General features: G+C 34.5%; 2 protein-coding genes and 1 long non-coding RNA gene across 13 annotated transcripts; 1 reads left to right on the top strand and 2 right to left on the bottom strand.

Annotated features, from left to right (window-relative positions):
* Nucleotides 1–140: 140 nt before the first annotated feature.
* Nucleotides 141–2,538, bottom strand: LOC117230296 (vesicle-trafficking protein SEC22b-B). Its single transcript, XM_033487585.1, has 6 exons — nt 2,430–2,538; nt 1,507–1,830; nt 1,168–1,277; nt 940–1,100; nt 699–845; nt 141–621 (listed from the first exon to the last, which is right to left on the bottom strand). The coding sequence occupies exons 2-6, from the start codon at nt 1,579–1,581 to the stop codon at nt 473–475; spliced, it is 642 nt and encodes a 213-aa protein (XP_033343476.1). The 5' UTR covers nt 1,582–1,830; nt 2,430–2,538; the 3' UTR covers nt 141–472.
* LOC117230251 (protein transport protein Sec16A) lies at nt 2,051–20,249 on the top strand. 11 transcript variants are annotated; one of them, XR_004492737.1, is made up of 21 exons: nt 2,052–2,415; nt 2,996–3,045; nt 3,125–5,239; nt 5,298–5,970; nt 6,049–6,274; nt 6,355–6,792; nt 6,870–6,955; nt 9,015–9,225; nt 9,746–9,852; nt 9,927–10,083; nt 10,322–10,460; nt 10,528–10,798; nt 10,883–11,637; nt 11,719–12,150; nt 12,417–12,449; nt 13,783–14,028; nt 14,389–14,740; nt 14,823–14,914; nt 15,551–15,595; nt 16,293–16,379; nt 17,111–17,131. XR_004492737.1 is itself a non-coding variant. In XM_033487477.1 (20 exons), the coding sequence occupies exons 2-20, from the start codon at nt 3,040–3,042 to the stop codon at nt 17,189–17,191; spliced, it is 6,492 nt and encodes a 2,163-aa protein (XP_033343368.1). In that variant the 5' UTR covers nt 2,052–2,415; nt 2,996–3,039; the 3' UTR covers nt 17,192–20,249. The 11 variants fall into 11 exon arrangements, 10 of the variants coding, with proteins under 10 accessions (XP_033343438.1, XP_033343368.1, XP_033343359.1 ...); XM_033487477.1 differs by lacking the exon at nt 15,551–15,595 and having other exon boundaries at nt 5,298–5,955; nt 17,111–20,249; XM_033487468.1 differs by lacking the exon at nt 15,551–15,595 and having other exon boundaries at nt 9,927–10,077; nt 17,111–20,249.
* On the bottom strand, nt 15,060–16,147 carry LOC117230308. Its single transcript, XR_004492749.1, has 2 exons — nt 15,506–16,147; nt 15,060–15,371 (listed from the first exon to the last, which is right to left on the bottom strand). It is a non-coding gene; the product is annotated as an uncharacterized LOC117230308 (long non-coding RNA).
* Nucleotides 20,250–20,356: the final 107 nt, after the last annotated feature.

Raw genomic sequence — 20,356 nt, 5'->3', positions numbered from 1 at the left:
TATGTAAAATAATATGTCTAAATAATAAAATACAGCTTTAAATATGAATGTAATATTAATTTCCTTGCCTTATAAATAAAGTAATAAGAATAAAATAATTTTTAATATAACAATAATCATGACTATACATATTGTCTTACTTGTTAGAGGATATCTTTTACTAAACCGAAGTAAAGATGGTCATATATTGTCTTAATTATGTAGAAAATCATTATATTTACTGTATGACAATATATGGAACAATGTCTTGAATGGTATGGGTATCATTATATTCCGTGCGACTAGCTTTCGCCTGAATACAACATATGTACATTGTTTCCAATTTCAGATGAATTTAAAATTTAGATACATTATGTGAAAAAGTAAGTTCACAAAAAAAAAAAAATACTTGCTAATTTTGGAAAAGCAACATGATGAGAAACATTAATTGTCTTTACATAATTGTAACCCACTTTTCAAATAGATTGAGAAACTAAAGAATAAAAAAGTATAGCAGGAAGACCAAAAACGCAACAAGTCCAGCCACAGCTTTCACATACATGGACTTGCTATTTAAATGAGTTGCATCCTTTTTATATTTTTGTGACAACATAGTCAAATTTTGTGTTTTAGTGTCTAACTCTGCAAGATAAATGATAATTGAGTAAAAAGTATTCAAATAAGAAATTTTGTTTAAATATTTATTATTATACTGTTACCTGAAAGAACTGTACCCCTTTGCAAGACATCATCTATATTTTGAACCATGATTCTTTGCACATCCTGTAGTTGGCTATTGAGTGCATTCATATTTCTTCTTGATCTACCATCCAAAAAAACTTTCTTTGCTTTTTGGATGTATGTATCTAAGAAATTAAACATTGTATTGAAAACAAACATTGTATGAAAGTACTACACAAATTAGATTACGTAAAAGAAAAGAAAAGGAAAAATACATACTGAATTCAATAAAACTGTAGGGCCTAGTAACTGTATTGACATGTTTACCATATGATGAATGAAATTCTTGCGCTATATCTTCAAGATAATTGTATACGGCCCGTTTACTGTAGTTTTTTTCACACAATACCAAATAACATACTTCATTTTCAATTAAATAACTGCAAATGGAAATAACTGATAATTTATCATTACATAATTTATCAATTACAACATGAAAAAACTTACTGGAATAAATATGGACCTGTTTCTATGGTACATCTAGCTGGAGACTGTGGTTCTAATCTTCTAAATAACATTTTTGCCTGATTCTGATATTCTAAAATTCTTCTCTCGCTCTACAAACCATTAATTAATTATTAATTATTTTAATCAATAAACAAAAATCTTACATTTTAATAAGTAAAATTAATATATTTTTACATATTATTGTAAATAATTATGTATGAATTAATTAAAAGTCATATAGTTATATAGAAAAAAGTCATGTAAAAAGATAGAATTCATATAATAATAATTTTCAAAATTCAATCATAAATTGACGTTTCATCGTAACAGCTTTCTAACCTGTTCATCTTCTTGCATCGTGGCTGCCAGTGGCAAACCATCTGCTATCCTCGCAATCATTGTTAATAACACCATTTTGATAAAAATCAATTACTCTTGTCACCGAAAATATAGAAAAAAATAATGAAATCTTTTCAAAATAATCGTCTCTTCACCACCTGCGATCCATTTACGCAAAACTGGCCACGGTGTGACCGATTCATCAAATGTCCACTCCTGGCATACCACGTCACGTCAGCAGTCACTGTGGAACACTCCGAGGCTTCCATTGAACACATTGCAACTGTGGTTTCCCTCTTTATTAATCGCTTTCACATTCCACGACTAATATAATTACCAAACTTGAAATGCTAGAATTTTATATATTAAAAATAAAATGTTATAATACAGTAAATAAAATAGACACAAATAGACATATCTACTTGTGAAATATCTAGTTTAGATTTAGATGAGAATATCTCATCGCGCACATCATATTTTGAAACTTTGTTATAAATCTATAAGAGTTATTATTTTGAGGTTTTATTGTCAAATTATTATGTAAAAATCTGTCCAGTTTCAGTATTTTCCTGTTTTTGAAAAAATTTTAAATCACATTACAATGCCATCTAACGAGATTTCATTGGAGATCTTTTTGACGTTTGAGAACAACGCGTTCGCGCTGTACGCGTCTATGGTTCTGCTCGCGTGGAAAGACAACGAGAAAAATTCGTGACGTGCTTAACCCACATCTTCCTCATAATATTCGTAAAATGTCCGCCTTTTTGTGACTTTTCCTTCTAATCTCGTAAAAATTTCATTTGCTTCGATAAACGATAGAATTTGCTAAACGTAACGATTCGAATGTTTTGTGGGAGAAAATAATGCTTATACTCGCGTATGGACACCAGTGCCAGACACGATAGCTAGGTGAGTGAACGTACGAGAGGTCCCTGAACGCTAACGTTGAATATCACAGCTGGTATCTCAACTTTCGGCACGACGTTCTCAATTCCTTGCCTTTTAACTTTCTCCTATCTGCCAATCGTGTTATTTACGCACAAAAACTGCTCTCTCATGATTTTTGTTACATAATTATAGTAATTTTGAGTTTTGTGGTGGGAAAATTTCAAGAAATTTTCTAGCTAGGATAGGCTATCGTCAGAAAGAGTGTTAACGGATTTTCTATCCCAGTGTAAATTTTGATCTCAATTTATTTTTATTTTACGAAATATTACTTTATAAGCAGAAAGAATCATTAAAGATTTGAAAAATAGATTTCTAATGACCTATATATGTTTTTTATGGTATGTGAAAGTGTATTCTGTTGGTGTATTAATAATTTTTAAAGTTATATTTTGAATGTTTGTTAAAAAATGTCAAGTATTCCTAAATGTTTATATACGTTTATATACGTTTATATTCCTAAATGGTTATATACATAAATTTGTAGGATAACAATAAAATTCTTATTCATAATGCAATATGTAAATTATTTTTTGTCTTGTAGGTTTTATATAAATAAGAAACAAGTGTTACTGTCTTGGAGGCAGTATGAGTGTGAGTAGCATGTTTAAAAATATTGTACGAAATGTAAAAAAATTTCACTTGTATATTAATATCTAAAACACATTTGTAGAATCCTTATAGAGCCAGACCAACTAGGTCTAGAATAGATCACAGCTTAGGCTATGGAACTCATAATCAAAATATATGGAATCCAATGTCTAGAGTACCGCCTGAAGTATCGTCAAATGATCCCGTTCAACATCAACCACCACTTCTGAATCAGCCAAAACAGTCAAATGATCCTTGGAATAATTCATGGAATTGGGATTTTGACAAACAGGCAGATAATCAGCAACAGCAACCGCTACAGTCAGAACAGCAGCAACAGCATTATGTACCTTCTTATGCCAATCAAGGACAGTTGATACCTAATTCCATTCAAGATCATTATTATCAAAGTGTTAACGGTAATAAAAATGATCTGCTCAATCAGAATTTGACATCAGACAGAAATATACCAGGGACAGTTGCTAATAGGCCACCAATTCCTAATCATACAGATTCTTTTACATCTTATTCAAATTATAATCAATATCAGCAATATCCACCACCGCCACCTCGAACAAATTCTATTAAATCTGGATCTATGAATTTTGATCAACCACAATGGGCAGGTGATCAACAATCTCAAAATGTTTCATATTTACAAAAGTCAGGTGTACAAAATCAAAAAGAGCAAGCATCACGTCCTACTTTAGTTGGTAGCAATTATAATTGGATGAAGTCTAATCAAACAAATGTAATGACTCCACAAAATTGGCAAAAACCAGCTGCTGTATCGGGACATTGGCAGGATCCAAAAATGGACAAGGAGGCACAAAATTTTGATGATCTAGGTAATCAATATACACCACCAGTACAACAAACTGGATCAAGCCAACACCTTCTACCTTCTACTGAAAATAAAGAATATTCTATAAATGATACGAATGACGCAAATAATTGGTCCAGTCAAGTTCATATGTCTTCTCAATGGAATGCTCAGAACCGCGAATCTGCAATACCTAATCAAAGTCAGCAAGTAACACAAGCTAATGATGAATTTAATTCTTGGCCTCAAGCAAATACTGAAGTCTCACAATCTTGGAAAAAGACCAATGACAATAATGCAACTCAGTGGTTACATGAACAGCAGGAAAATAATAATATAATAGAAGAAAGTGTTAAACAAGAAGTCACTGGCGCAGTTGCTACAAATGACTGGCAACAAAATCGTACAATACCATCTCATCTTATTCATCCTAATATTATTCCAGCAGTAGATCCAAATATAGAACATGAAGAAAGAAAACGGTCTGCTCCTTCATTAATTTCAAATTCTGTCAGCTCTAAAGATCCTAATACACAGATAAAAACAAATATTGCTAAATCATATCCATCTGACTCCCGGCTTAATATGTCCGCTACTCCTGAAACTATATCAACTGTTGCAAGTTCTGAAAATATTTCTGTGCAAGAGAACAATGATTTTAATTTAGCAAATGATGCGACAGAATGGGGTAAAAGTAATTCAACTGAAGAGTTGCCTATAAAATTAGAACAGTTAAATCTTGGTACTAAAGTAAATAAAAATGTTGAAAGTCAAAATGAATTGAAAGAATCACAATCTGTTAACCCTGAAGATGGGTGGAATCAAAATGCGCTTTCCAATAATGGTGTTACACCTGATAATATATCTGGATTGCCTTTAGAATGTGCTGTACTCGGTACAGAAAATGCTCATTCCAATGATAATCAAAATCTTGTTAGTCAAGATCATACGGCGCTTAATCCATATCAAATGACAAACATTAAGTCTTCAGACAATATAGCACAAAGTGGATATGATCAATGGTACAGCCAGGATGCATTGCCACTTTCCTCAGAAAATACATTGTATTCGAAAGATAATGTTCGTCCACCAAAAGAATGGAGTATAGAACAAAACGTAGAGAACTATGAAAATATCCAACAGCCTTCAGAATTTATAAATTTAGAAGTAGTCACGCCATCATTACAGGAACAAGATATATATGGCTCAAGAGATTCTATAAATAAGGAAACTTTAGATAATGATCCTAAACCAGTTCCAAATTCTGCCAAGGAGGTAGCCAGTACACGTGATTTTAGACAGGAAATAAGTAATATTGAAGTACCCTCTGTACAGCAGTCCACACGATCTCATTCCCTTCTTCAGGCAGAACAGGTAAAAGAAATGAGTCAACATTTTTTGTGCAGTTAAAATAAGTAAAATTATTTTACAGGTGCCAGATAATTACGAGTTCGCATCAAACGATAGAAATACTTTTCTGGAAACCGGAGAATTAACCGATTCTCATCAAGAACATGAACCGAGTCCGCCAAGTCAAGATGATGAAAATGACGAAGTGCCTAATGACATTCCCTTTTTACGCGAAGTACCGGGACAATCAAGTTCCATAGATCCACGTAGGAATGATCCAACCGGGCAAGAACAATATGTTCAGACTGGTCAAAGATTGTCTGATCCAAGAAGAAATGATCCGTCTGGTCAAGAGCAAGGTCTTCAATTAAGGAATATGTCTGAAAGATCAGAACGGCGTGATGTTCCACCTGGACAAGAAAGAAATGTTCCTTTACTTTCACGATCAGATTCCGACACGATGGAACGCCGAAACGATCCATCTGGCAGAGAACGGTCTCTGCCTCCGCAACAATCACGAAATGATCCATCTGGAGAAGAAAGATATCAGTCGCAATCCCAAATTATGTTAGAACCAAGTGAGACACGGGAAATACCTGGAAGAGGTAATGAATCTGAAGATCCTGTTCAGCAGACTGAAGAAAACCTTAGACAAATACCGGGCGGTGCATCTTCCAATGAAGTTACTCAGTCACCAGATGACAGATCTAATGGAAGAGTAGTTACAGGCTCTCAAGAAGTTCCTTCTATAGGCTGTGAGAGAAGGCTTTATATCTATGTAAATTCAATATTTTTGTATGTACTTATTATTAAATTTTTGTATCTCATTTCAGCTGCAATACAGGATCAGACCGGTGACTCAAGAAACAAACGCGAGGAAGCTGTTGGCGCATCAATACGCGAGAGTCAAGGAATTCCTAGTGCATCGAATCGTAGAGATTCGTATGAAGATGAGGATGATGAAGGAGGATCCGGAAATAGTAGAGATGATAGTAGAGAAAGACGACGTGACAGTAGCTCGGAACGCCGAAGATACGAATACGAACGAAAAAGCGCGTAGTTAGTAGATATATAATAACTGAACTTTGGAAAAATTCATAAGTTATTTAAAGCTTAAGATTTTAAACCTTAACTTGCAGTTACGATCGTGAACGGGAATATGATGATGATTATTATTACGATCGCCGTCGTGGAGGAGAAAACGATCGGACATATAATACTCGCGATGAATTCGATCGTCGAGAAATTCCTTATCGAGAAGATGATCGCAAGCACCATAGTCGAGACGATCTAGATAGGCATTCAAGAGAAGAGGTCGATAGAAGAGGCAGAACTAAAGAAGATCTAGATGATAGAGACATTAGAAGAAGACCTGACGATCGCAGAAAAGATAGGGTTGATGATGGAATACGACGCAGGGAAAGAGATATTAGAGACTATGATTTACGATATTCTAGAGATCGCGATTATCTTGACCGTGACAGAAGAAGGGACGATAGACGACCAAGACGATACGATGATTACGATATAAGAGATCCATATAGGAGAGAATATTACGACGATCCTTATAGTAGAGGGTATATATCTTTTTAGCACGCAATTGATATTTTAACATGATATTTTGTACATATATAATATTTTTTTCGGATTTTAGATCGAGACCGTCCAGTAGATCCTCCTATAATGATAGAGATCGAGAGTACTACATGCGATCGAGAGATCCGTATTATCCTTATAATGGTATACATATATACATATGTCGGAGAGGGAAAGACAGCGGGATTTCCCGTCCGGAATGTTGGGAAAAACCCCAATACCCTAGTCCAGACTTTTATTTCTACCACGCACGCCATTGTCAACTTCATTAACATCGATCTCGTCTTTGGCGGTTTTATTATAGGCATTAATTATTTGTCTTACACATAGCGAGGCTATTTTGTGTAATATTACGTCGAAACCTTGACTTAAAATTTCACGATCAATCGCGATATCATATTTTAAAATAACCGTCAGCGAGGGCACGACGAATTTATCTTTAATGTAAAACCACTAACACCCGCAACGGACAAGAGTTGAGATGTACCAATATTTCTCATTCCTCGCATTACTACTATATCAATCGTTCTTTTGTCAGAAAATCTCAAGACTACGGATTCTTTAATCGGTGAACACTCGGCTCTCAAAAATCGGGGTAAAATGGAAACTATTCGACGCTCGTTATTGAAATTATATTCAGGGCACTGCTTTCTGAGGATTTTTCTCAATAATCAAATTGACAGCTGCGCATCATGCAGCGGAATCGGTCGTAAGCTCTTGCAGTGTTATAACCGGCACCGATCCCACTTCTGATGTCGGAGTCAGGTTGGTATTTTGGGGCGTTCGATGAACCTTTACTTACTTTACCGTCGCGAATGTAGCCAATCTTTATCAGTACGAATGTGGACACTACCAGAGGCTACGAGTAATGGTAATAGGATGGTCGAGATGATGGTGACAACGAATTCAGGTTTGATAACGAATCCACGGTCCACGGGAGGACTAGTATCAACGTGCTACTCGATTCGGGTAATTTCCCGATAACTCAATCGGCAATTCGACCAACAACTCACTAACCAACTAACTAACTCTAACTCTCCTAATCCAAAAGAGGCTGCCCTTGTACACTCCTGTCCCCGCTTCTCGGGTTAATCTTTGTTCTAAGGAGAGCCATATAATCATTTCATACCTCTGTCAGGTACATGTCCCTCCCGTGACCGTGGCTACGTCCGGTGACCTGCCATGTCACTTCGAGCCCAAATCCATCGTCATAAAGTCAGATTTGAACATTAAGACTATTTCTTATTTTTATTACTTAAGGGCGGCTATAGTAAAAGTCTAGACTAGTGTATTGGGGTTTTTCCCAACATTCCGGACGGGAAATCCCGCTGTCTTTCCCTCTCCGACACATATATGTCGGAGAGGAAAGGACACCGGAGCCTTCCCTTTGGAACTTCGGGAAAATCCGTAAAGTTGTAATTAAAGTTTACAGTTGTAATTAAACAATTTGCCGTCGTCCTTCCCAATTGTACTTGTTTGCGATTTGTGATAATAAACTTGGGCTCAAGGCGACCATCAGCCGCCGAACGTAGCCGCGGTCAACGGGACGGGCTCTTCGTTTAACAAAGGTGCGGAGTGATGTTATGACCCTCATTAAAGGAAATACCCATAGAGGTACCCGACAGTAAAATATGCTAACGGTTCCTTCGGACAATGAATACCTGATGTTGAGGCACGTACAGAGCACAAGTCTAGTTAGCCCGAGGACCCGCTATAAAACCTGGGTTTTCCGGCAATTCCGGCAAGATTTGTGCAAAGGGACAGGCAGCTTTTGTCCCAAATCGACCAATCGACAGCGACGTCGATCCGAGGATCTCGTGCATATAGACACATCCCACCATAGTTTTCCTCGGTGGCGTCACTGGGACGATTTCATTCTTTCTTGAGATCGCATCGACGAAGGGAGTAGCGCCTTACGATGAGTGAGTAGTACACGTTTGAGTTAGAGCAAGTATATCTATCACCCTGTTGACCGCGGCTACGTTCGGCGGCTGTTGGTCGCCTTGAGTTCAAATTTGTTATCACAAATCGCAAACAAGTACAATTGGGCAGGATGACGGCAAATTGTTTAATTACAACTTTACGGATTTTCCCGAAGTTCCAGAGGGAAGGCTCCGGTGTCCTTTCCTCTCCGACATATATATATCCCTTGTGTAGTTAAATTCTTGTTTCAAAAAATAAAATAGATTATTTTGTGTTGAAGGCTATCCTGGATACGATTATGGTGTTCATTATGCCAGTAACTATTATGCATACATTGAAAATTTGCGACGTACAAACCCTGCTGCTTATTCGGAATGGTATCATAAATATTATGTCAATCAACATCAACAACAACACATTTCTCGTGGTGTTGTCAATTATCCTGAAGACAGAGCAAGTGTCCATTCCGGGCGTAGTTCTTGCGACGAAAGGTAAGTGTTAGAGGAGTTAAAGCAAGTATTGGATGAATATTCTGGTTCTATTTTCCTATAGACTTTATAACATTCATTATGTGTTAGATTTTTTACAAATTCAAGTGCATGCTTCTACTCGCCAAACAAAGCATTATATGTTCCGTATTTCGGGTATCCCGGATGGACTAGGAGTCCACAACGAAGACAGAATTCAAGTTATCAAAATTTAAATAGGTGAGACCGGGAGAATTCTCTCGGTTCAAGATTTGCTCGAAATATTGAAAATATCAAATTTTCTGTCATTGAGAGTAATTTAGTTAAAATACTTTCCTGCCATTTAAAATATCTTTCTTTAAGTAGATAATTAGAATTCCTCACTAGAGTTAGTATTTGTTAAGATATATTAAAATATTTATATATACTTGTAGGTCTTATTAGAAACAATCTGTCTTCCTTTCTTGTAGTTGTCCTGCTCGACGATCCATTATATTATTGCTGGTTTCAATCTAAGTGCGACAATAAAAATTGTATTTTTCAGAACAACTGGTGATAAACGAACTTTAGCCGATATATCTATGCTTGAAGATTCAACAACTACCTCTGCACGTATGACACCAACTAAATTTTCTATTTCACATGTGTATGGTATGATTTCAAGTGTCATCATTTATTTATCAAAATTCACTGTAACAAGATTTATAAAAATATTTTACTTTCAGGATGTTTCTCTATTGGATCATTGATACATGTGCATCCATCTTATCCATCTGATGGTGAAAGAGCCAAAGTAGATATTTTTAGATTGGATAATCTACTTTCACATGATCCAGTAGCACGCGATTTACGTGCCTATCCTGGTCCCCTAATTAAGCAAGTGTAATCAGTATATCTATAATCTAAGCATGCGTATTCTCATTTAAGTGCATGGAATATTTCAATTTATTTTTACAAAAAACAAAATTTCATGCTGTATTGTTTTCGGTAATGTATGTAGTACATATGCATGCTTGGACATTAATTATTATTTTACTTAATTTTATATTTGTAACATTTTGTAAATAATTTCCCGCCTATTTACATTATTTGTAATACCATATCTCGCTTTTTTGTATAGGGGTGTGACTCATAAAAAGACCATTATCGAATATTGTGAGAATAAAATTAAAAGGGCAGCGTCAAACGAAGAGATGATTGATCGTGCTTCATACATACTTTTATATGAACTAATGATTATGTTGATTCAACAAAATGGGGTGAGATATATTTTTTGTACATACATACAATTTACTTTTTGTATCTGATCGTACGCGTGTTTTCCAGAATGTTGTCGGCGTTGATATAGCAGCATTGTTACTCAGAAATAAAGATGCATATCCTTACGATGTAAATAAGCAAAAGTCGCAGGATTCAGGAAGAAGGGAATCGATAATATCTCAAAGATCGGGAGCCTCAGTTGGAGATAGTGTTCAAGGTAGTCAAGATGGTGCAACGACATCCGAAAAAGTCGAAAGTAAGCCACGGAAAAGCACTGAACAAATAACAGACGAATTTAGAAATACGTTACTTTATGGATTAGTCCAAGAAGCATTAGGTAAATATATATTTATATCCTTTATGAGATTAAACGCGTACATGATGTTTATTTGTTTTAAATTTAATTATTTTTAATATACAGAATATGCAATGAACGAAGGTCTTTGGGGACATGCACTCTTCTTAGCTAGCAAATTGGATAAACGTACGCATGCATCTGTAATGACACGTTTTGCCAATAGCTTACCGTATCACGATCCATTGCAAACTTTATATCAACTTCATTCTGGCCGTGTGCCAGCTGTTGTTACTGGTATATCGGATCCTCGATGGGATGACTGGAGACCTCATTTAGCAATGATTATATCCAACACATCTGCCAATCCAGAAATTAATCGTCGCTCAATTACAACTCTCGGTGATACACTTTCTGCACGAGGAGATATTTATGCAGCGCATTTCTGTTACGTACTTGCACAAGTTGATTTTGGTACCTATGGAGCAAGTAATGTAAAACTTGTACTGATCGGTGCAAACCATCAGAAAGCATACAATGTATTTTTCTCAACGGAAGCCGTTATGCTCACGGAAATATACGAATATGCCAGAAATCTTAGTGAACCAGGTTTTACATTAGTAGATCTACAAACCTTTAAGTTCGACTTGGCAATAAAAATGGTAGATCATGGATTAATAGAGAAAGCTTTACTATATATAGAACAGATTGCAGTAAACATTTTTAACGAACCATTGAAGTACAAAAAGTCGTTTATTAATGCCGTGTATAATTTAGGAGACAGGATTAGGTATCATGATCCTGTCTATAAAGATTCTATCGATGAAGCTACAACTTTAACTTGGTTCAATAATCTAGCTGAAATTGTTGGTAAATGCCATGTAAGTTTAAATAGAAGATAAACATTAAAAGTATTATTTTATTTGAACTGTATAAGAAACGAGGATGTTACTTTATTACAGGAGGGAGAAATTACCGAAAATGAAGTTTACGTTCCTCAAGCAAAACAAGAATCGTATAACAGTATACAAAATCAAGAAGTGCATGAAATGAAACAACAACAGCAGTGGAACACGATTCAACCCGAATACAGAGAAGGTCCAACGTCGGTGATGGAAGTAGCCACGACTGATACACAGTCAGAATGGCAGCCATTATCTTTACCACCGAATATACCAGATACATATGATCAAAGTATACAGTATACGAGAAATAACGAAGAATCTTGTCAATATCAACAACCTCAACAGCAAGATTATTGGACTCAGGACTCTTATTATCAAAGCAATTATGGAAGAAACGATAGTACCATCACGAATTGGCAACAATCGACATATTCTTCAGAACAAAGTGATATTGACAACTCTCAACAGCAAGAAAAATGGAACTATAAGGTAAATTAATTGTTCCAATTTATGACATAATAATATGTGGTTTTTATTCGCTTATCCTGTATCATTTCACACATATTTCGTTACATATTCCGATAGTATAATTATTGTATGTTTATTATCCTTACTCGTACATGTACATACTAATTAAATTTTTCGTGTTTGATTCTTTCATAGAATAATATCTTTAAATCTTCCGATATTGTACGTACATGTAGAAATAACATTTTTTTTCGTCTCTTTCTTTTCTAATGCTTGCATATGGACAGACGGAAAGAGAAGAACAAACACCTACCCTTGAAGTAAGTAATTATATGGTTACTGCGGATAGTAATCTCGATCCTGAGTGGTCATTGGATGACACCAATGTTAGCTCATTACGACGACGCAAAGTATTAACAGATTCGGATCGATGCGCTAGCCCTCATTCTTCCGATTTTAATATTAGTATTTATACGGGCATATCGTCAACTTTTAAACCAACTATTTTAAATGAAAAATCCATGAAATCGCGGAAAATGATAACATACCCAAAGATCACGGTAGCTTATCCGAGAATTTTACCAAATAATACAATTTACCCGAAAGACGTAAATAAAATAAAGAAACTAGATGGTAGGTACGTGAAGCCACCTTCTTCGCAGCCGCCCATATTCCTAAAATGTAAAGTTAAAAAGAAAATGGAAAATAACGAAGACAAAAATTCTGGCGATGCAGATGAAAATAATTTGACTTTATCGGCCACTACTGATTTAGATATTCAATTTAGTAAGGTTAATTTTGAGTTTCCTTCTGTGTTTAATTCTGGTTCAAGTTCAAGAAACAAGCCAATTATAGCTTCCGAAAGTATGAATCAAACTTTAAAGCAATATTGTAATTTCGAGGACAAAAGAGTTATGAGAATAGCTCCGCATATTCGAAGAAAAGATGTTATTTGTGATACAGTAGATGCATGGTCTTATTCGAATTCTTCACAGAATTCCACCGAATTGTGTCGATATAAACCGCTTATTTTTGGTGGTACGTACCCGATAGATTTACCGGTTAAACCAACAAGTGACCTTTGTTTAACAAAATTCAAAGATGTTCCTATGGAAAAATCCATCCCTAAAACTTATGATATTGATGTTCCAACGGATTGTGAGTAGAAAATATATTAGGTTTCTCGATGTTAAAACCTCAATGTTACTGTACATTTGTAGTTATATCTGCAAGAAATAATTAACTTACTTTCGTACGTCAGTTAGTTCTTCCGCTTATAAAATAACGTTTCCGATGAATAATGTTTTATGTTATTAGAAGGCATGAATAACACAAATATTTGATACAAAGTAATTTGTTCTCGTTTTAGATATCATTTATGTATATAAATCTGTTGATATTAAATATGTAATAAAGTTTCCCATGTTACTGATTTTCCTGAATTTTTAAAAAATATCTCACATCGATTATAAACATGTGAGCAAAGTTTTTCACTATTTACTGTTATAGTTAGATACTTCTGTGAAGAGAAAAGAATGTATATGTATATAAAATATTAAATGCACAAATAACGTGTACTTACACTATTACAGTAAACAGTGATCGACTTTGCTGGGGCAACTTTGCGATGATGAATTGTATACTTTATTTCAGTCATCGCAACCGGCAATTTCGATGACACCGTCAATGAGAAAACAGTACGATCCATTGGAAGAATTGGATGCCCTCGAGACTCCGAAACCAGCCTCGAAACCTGCAGCTTCAGCTAAAAAAGTATCGGAAAAACCAGTCGAAAAGAAACCTTCTAACAGCGGAGGTTCTTGGTTTGGCGGCCTCTTCAGCAAACTTGCTCCAAAACCAAGGAACCAGATGATTCTTCCAGATGACAGTAACCCGACGGTAAGATTTTCGAAACATTAAAGCCTTAATAGATCATTAAAAAATTACGATAGCTGGTTTTATACTTTTCTGTCGCTTAAGGGCTCACGCGGGTACTTATGGTAATTATGACGTCTTTTATGCTGAAAGGGAGAAAGGCCAGTATAATTCAATGTTCGGTCATTTAATTAACAGCTAACGAATTATTGATATATTCTGGCTTAACATTCCAATTTTCGTGTCTAACAAAAAAATTATATAGTGAAATTATTTGAGCCCTGTAGTTTAGTTTTTTTTCCCATATAAAAAAGATATTTGTGCTCCCTTTGTGTAAATAAAGAGGCGCAATAATATTTATATTTTGCTTTATCTCTTAAATAGATCGTTTGGGATCCGGTTGCTAAAAAGTGGATGAATAAAGACGAAGACGGAGATAGTAATTCGACTACAATAGCTCCCCCTCCGAAAGCTTCTGACATGGGATTTAGATCACCTGTGTCTGAACAAGCTTCTCAACCACCTCAATCATCTCAGCCACCTTCGCAGGCAGATGACACCTCTGTGAACAAATTTAAATTACCCAGAGGTAGAAGTATGCGTGCTAATTATATAGATGTAATGAATCCAGGTGGTCCAAAAAATAACGCAGTACCTTCAAGTATACCAACCCCAGTAACATCTCCAATGGTACCTATGGCTACGTCATCACCTCAGTTATTTATCCCTGCTCCAGGTAAATTTTCTATAACTCGTGAATTCACATAAAGTTTATTTTCATTAATCACATCACTCTTTTTTCTTTTTTTTTTTCGTAGTTAACGATCCAAGTGCTCCTGTAGACTTCTTAACTTCAACGGAAGCAACAGCAGCCGTACCTACGAACGTTCCTGAGAATACATCTCAAGGGGTAAGCTCTTTTTATTGCGAACAATAATCTTCGCGAACTTTCATGCACATACAATGGTCTTTTGTCATCACAAACATATATTCAACATTAACAATACAGTTTCATGTGTATATCTACAATCTCAGATTCACTGTACACAACTCTTTTATCTTTTTGTCATGGCTGCAGTATGCTGGTATGCAGCTTTGTTGTACTTTAAACCTGTATCTGGAACTGTAATGTTAAAATGTTATTTTCTCTCCTTTACAGTTATATTCGTAATAACAATTTGTATGTACTCTACATTTTCCTTAGTTTTGTGCGTTGTCTGTTTATCCAAAAATACCTGTTTTCTTGTCTTTTAAATTAATTCTTATTTTCGTATGTACAATATACTTATTCAAAAATTATATATGTTTTTTGTTATTTGAATTATTCAATGGGAAACGGTATCAATTCCTAACTAGGTTTCTTTTTCCTACAAACGAAGAACAAACAAACTATTTCGTCCCTTTTTAATTGAAAATTATATGATTTTTGTATTATATTTTAACGTTCGTTATACTAGGTAGATTTTCCAAGATCACAATAGATATCCTCTTTCTCGCAAACCTGTGTTTAATCCACCTTTCTTTTTTTTGTTTCCTTTGCAAGCAGTCGGGGAGGCAGAATGATGTAGCCAAATAATAATTGTTGCCGATAGTAAGAACTATTTTATTAATTTTATACGCTGTTCTTTAGTATTGTATGTGCATGGTTTGTAATGTTTATCTAGTAGCATGGATGACAGTGTAAATATTGTATGTATGCTCGATGCAACGAGTTTCAATTATTTGCAACATTACGGCATTTGAACAAATCGAGTTATAGCAAAGATGATTAAGAGGATAGAAAACGGAGCATACTGTTTAAAAAGCCACTTTTTAATACTTGTTTGTCCATTATCTTTCTTTTTGATATTTGTGTTCTGTATAATGTTACGCAACACTCCTTTAGAGTTTCTTGTTTTGCATGTACACAATTTCTTGGTAACAGGTGTACAAGGAAGGGTGATTTAAGTCACAAGCTAACATATGGTACAGGATACTAAAATAACGCAGTAGTATATTTACATTATATTTTTTAGCATGGTTTATTTTTGCAATTAAAAGGTATATTTATCATAGAGAACATCACAGTTTTATACATGACAATACTAGAGATTTGCAATACCGATTACATACAATTCTGATATTTCATGGTCTCCTACGTGAAGTAATTTTATTAAAAAGTAGTAATCTTTGTTTTATGATAGAAGGAAGTCGGTATTGCATCCTCACAAACTTTGTTACCTAATCATATCAATAGAATGAGTATTCGGTTAGTGAGACAAAATTGTTGTGTTGTATATGGCACACAGTTCTCTCGATGGAGCTCAACCAGCTCGTTATCGCGAGAGGTGCAGAGCTACACTATGAGGGATCCGCGTTTTCTCCCACAGAACAAGGTAATCCAGTGGCATTAGACATTTCTCATTCCAAAGGTGATATCACTTACAAATACTACTCAACAATACACGGTAGAAACTCTTACTTATTTATTACAGTGTCGTATTTTATAATTAATTCGTAATTGTGCAAAGTATTTATTTTCTATTTAGAACTGCCCTTACAAGTGAAATGATACCTGAGATTTTTTTTTATGAATAAATTTTCAATAGTTGAATTTGTTTTAACTCAAAAATTATTTCACATGTATAGGTCTGTTTGAAATATATTTTACATTTGCAATAGATTTAAGTTAAGATATCGTTTCATACTTCACAGTCATATAGCTTTCGCCCTTAAATCAAGCTTAAATTCATTAAAGTCGAGCAATTTATTTTCATAAGATTTTTATGGCAAAGCTATGGGAAAGCTTGGTGAAGGATGTATTTATGGTTTTGGTCTCGCAGTGTTATACGTTAATTGCGAAGCTTTTATTTTATGCTTTGTATCACATCAAACTGTAAGCTCCAAATTACAAACGTAACAAGGAAATGTGATCGTTTAATTACTATTTTTCAATCTTGATATTATATCGTTTCATGACAAAAGAATGATATAACAAATTTACAATGGCATAAGAAGAGTACAAAAGATTCAATTAATATTGCAAAATTGTAAAATTTATGACATAGTTGTATATAATTTCAATCTGACGTTGTGATTTATTTTTCAAGAAAATGATGATCTTTAGGGACCAATGATGTACAACCCGAACGACACGAAGAATCGTTCAGTAAAGAGCATACAGCAGAGCCGGTATCCTCCACGATAAAATTCGCAAGATCTTCAACAGCACGCGTATTCGCTGATGAATAACCCCGAAAGATTTTTTCCTTTTATCAAGATCACGTTGTTCAAACGAATCGAAATTTTCGCAGATTACACAGGCAAACATACCTCAAATTACGTAAGCAAATAATAATAGACGCGTTATAAGTTTTAGTCAGGTATATGTGAATTTCCAATTTCGATTTTACAAGGATCAATTTACTTTCTCTAGAAATGCGATGTCTGGAGAGTATATCACACATGTATATGTATCTTAAGCATATAATTGCTTCTAAATAGTACCGCGAGCATCTGATGAATATCGCAATTTAATACAGAAAAACGTTTAAGAAGCCGTTAATGTTAAGAGGTTTCACTTATTTCCGTTTATTAACTCGTATCTTGTAAAAGTTCTACGCATTGATCGTTCTTAGTTAGGTCTACACAGGGTACTTGTTTTGTAACATTAGTTTTTCTCACGGAATGTTTTCTAACTATCTCGTTGATATATGGTCACGCAAATCGTAGATATTTTTATTTTGTCAAATAGTTCTTACGATTCAATTCATTTGCAAGTATCGCTTATTAACAGCGTAGATTTCAACACGAAAATAATATGCGTTGCTGTTGTTAAGGCGAATGGATTGAACGTTTTTATCGCGGTGTTTTAATGAGTTATATCGAGAATTCCAATAATAAAGCAGCTGTTGAGAAATGTATGTTATGTTGAATGAGATCGCGAATGTTGAGGATAGTGTTAAGTTTGCGCTCGTAACTAAAATTCAGGTTTATGTTGTGCGTGAGTATAATCGTAGTAAGAATAATGTCGACCGTATCGTCGACATTCTGGACGAAATTTGTTACAGTCTAAGAGCATGGTGATATACCACCGAGTCTGATTTTATATGCTGGCAAAGGACAGTTATTACATAGAAAACGAAGCGGATATCAGTAATGTAAGAAATGTTAGAAATCTGAAAATTTTATGGACCTTATTGTTGGGTGATCTCTGTCATGCAGGTACTGTTATTAATCATCAGACTAGTATATCATTATACCAACAGTATATCAATAAGAAGCGTAACTGCCATCTATGTATCTATTTGAATCCGGAATAATCGACAAAATGTTCTTCTCGAATTTTTGCCTTTCTTCGTAATCGTTCGATGCATTTCTTTCAACAAATTTTGTCCAAAAATCGTTTGATAGCTAGTTTACGAATACTAGATATAATATTTTCTTTATAAGCAATCTTCTTCAATTTGGTACACGTTGTGCTTTATTTTCGATATTATAAGCGAGGCTACACATTTAAAAATTCCGAATTTTGTCTTTGTTCATTGTACGATGTAACGAAACGATATTTATCACCTGACGAAATAACCACGAGTTATACTATAATTCTCTAACTTATTCATACTGATAGGTAAATGCTGACTTGTAGATTGCAGCGTTCAACCGAACCATGCATATGTTTTCTCTCTAGGAGATGTGCATAGCTCGTTTGTTCCTGGTATGTATATAAAAACATTGGTGCTGTCAGAGCGTTTCAGTTTGTAATTATCAGATCCGTATGCCATAAAGAGTTTAATCTGCTCAACTGGAAGAGAAAATATTTTATGAAACGAGCAAATACGCTTCTATACACAAGGATGTTATTTCGCGTTTTTCTTTTTACGAGCGTAATACGATTATTCCAAAAGTCTATGTTCCTCTCGGTGATCGCTTTCGATGATATATATATATATATTACATATTATATTTTTCGCGAACATTACCGAGGGAAGTTCGTTCTGTTACATATGAGCCAAGCGATAGTGGCGAATTTGACAACCTGCCGAACGAAGGATAACATTCTCGCAATGTACAAACGTAGGATAAGTCTTATAGATCGGTTTCTCACTTAACGTCCAGCATTTTGTGATAGGAATACGATCGAAAGCAAGGACACATCGCGAATATTATCGAACGGGCGTATTCAAAATATAGCGCGCATCAGTTGGTAGGAAAAAAAAACAGAAAATAAAGAAGAAAGACATGACATTTTATTCCTTTAATGTCCGTAATTTCCATAAATCAGCCGGTCTTGGTCGGGACTGTTCGAAGGAAGTAAGATTGAAAAATGCAAAGAGAATAGCTCCATTTCGTTTGTGTGAAATAATATTCTTTTTCCGCCATTAATCACAATTGGAGTGAAGCTGGTTTTGTCGAGATTTGTAAAATATATTAGATTATTCGGTTTTATATTCGTGACACGGTAATGTGCTTTCAAGACATATATATATATTACGCATAAATTGTAGCATATTATTATGTGAAACGCGTCTTCGTGTATGTTACATGTATATACGTATATATAGATATATAATGAAATTTATGATTTGTACATATAATAAACATAAGTCTTTCTCTTCGGGAAATATAACAAATTCACATGTTGCTATGTTAAATAGAGCCATTTGTCGAACTGTCCTTCTCGCGTTCAAGTAAATCAAAGACTTATTATTACATTTTAGCTTGAAATGCAACATCAAAATCAGAATAATTCTTCTTGTGAAAAATGGCATTAAGATGCAAAATATGTGTCTTGATTATGAAAAAAATGATTTTCTATGCGAAATTAATGTTAAATTTATTTCAACGAAATACCTCGGTTTTGTTGAGCAGATTTATATATCTTAATTAAGTAAAATTGAGATTTTGAGTATGTAAATTCGATCGATTTGTATCCCTTTGTCGATATGCCCGAATGCAGCCGAAGTGATATGTGTACTCGCAGTAAACTAATAAACGTCAAAAGAGGGTTTTAACATGAAACGTTAACGTTGAACAGAAGTATTAATTGAATTGTACGTAATATATGTATAGAATGGTTTATGAATGATGCGATTTCGGCTTAATGTAATATATTACGATACATCTTTAATGCACTTTATAATTCAAATGTCGATGTATGTTTATGGGAAATACGGATAATAAGAAATGTATACTGTATATTAATATTACTACTATCCCTATTATTATTACTGCTATTATAATAAAGAATGATATATGAAAGACAACATACGAGTCTCGATATTTCGCAAATTTGTCTTTTTCATCGTAAATATGCATTTTCTACGACTATATCTCCATCGAAAGGAATTTTTTAAATTTGAAATACAGATTC

This window comes from Bombus vosnesenskii, unplaced genomic scaffold, assembly GCF_011952255.1.
Source record: "Bombus vosnesenskii isolate JDL3184/JDL3185 unplaced genomic scaffold, Bvos_JDL3184-5_v1.1 scf7180000013262, whole genome shotgun sequence".
Taxonomy (NCBI): domain Eukaryota; kingdom Metazoa; phylum Arthropoda; class Insecta; order Hymenoptera; family Apidae; genus Bombus; species Bombus vosnesenskii.
The sequence above is the reverse complement of the archived record's forward strand: the minus strand, read 5'-3'. Positions and strand labels throughout refer to the sequence as shown.

What these genes read in the sequence shown, in the direction of transcription:
- LOC117230251 (XM_033487457.1), top strand. An exon ending in GGTCCCCTAATTAAGCAAGT is followed by an intron (nt 10,084 to 10,321) that starts GTAATCAGTATA and finishes TTTTTTGTATAG; the next exon opens with GGGTGTGACTCATAAAAAGA. An exon ending in CAGATGACAGTAACCCGACG is followed by an intron (nt 14,029 to 14,388) that starts GTAAGATTTTCG and finishes TCTCTTAAATAG; the next exon opens with ATCGTTTGGGATCCGGTTGC.
- LOC117230296 (XM_033487585.1), bottom strand. Translation starts at nt 1,581, where the DNA reads ATGGTGTTATTAACAATGATTGCGAGGATAGCAGATGGTTTGCCACTG. An exon ending in CGATGCAAGAAGATGAACAG is followed by an intron (nt 1,278 to 1,506) that starts GTTAGAAAGCTG and finishes AATGGTTTGTAG; the next exon opens with AGCGAGAGAAGAATTTTAGA. An exon ending in ACAGGTCCATATTTATTCCA is followed by an intron (nt 1,101 to 1,167) that starts GTAAGTTTTTTC and finishes TTCCATTTGCAG; the next exon opens with TTATTTAATTGAAAATGAAG.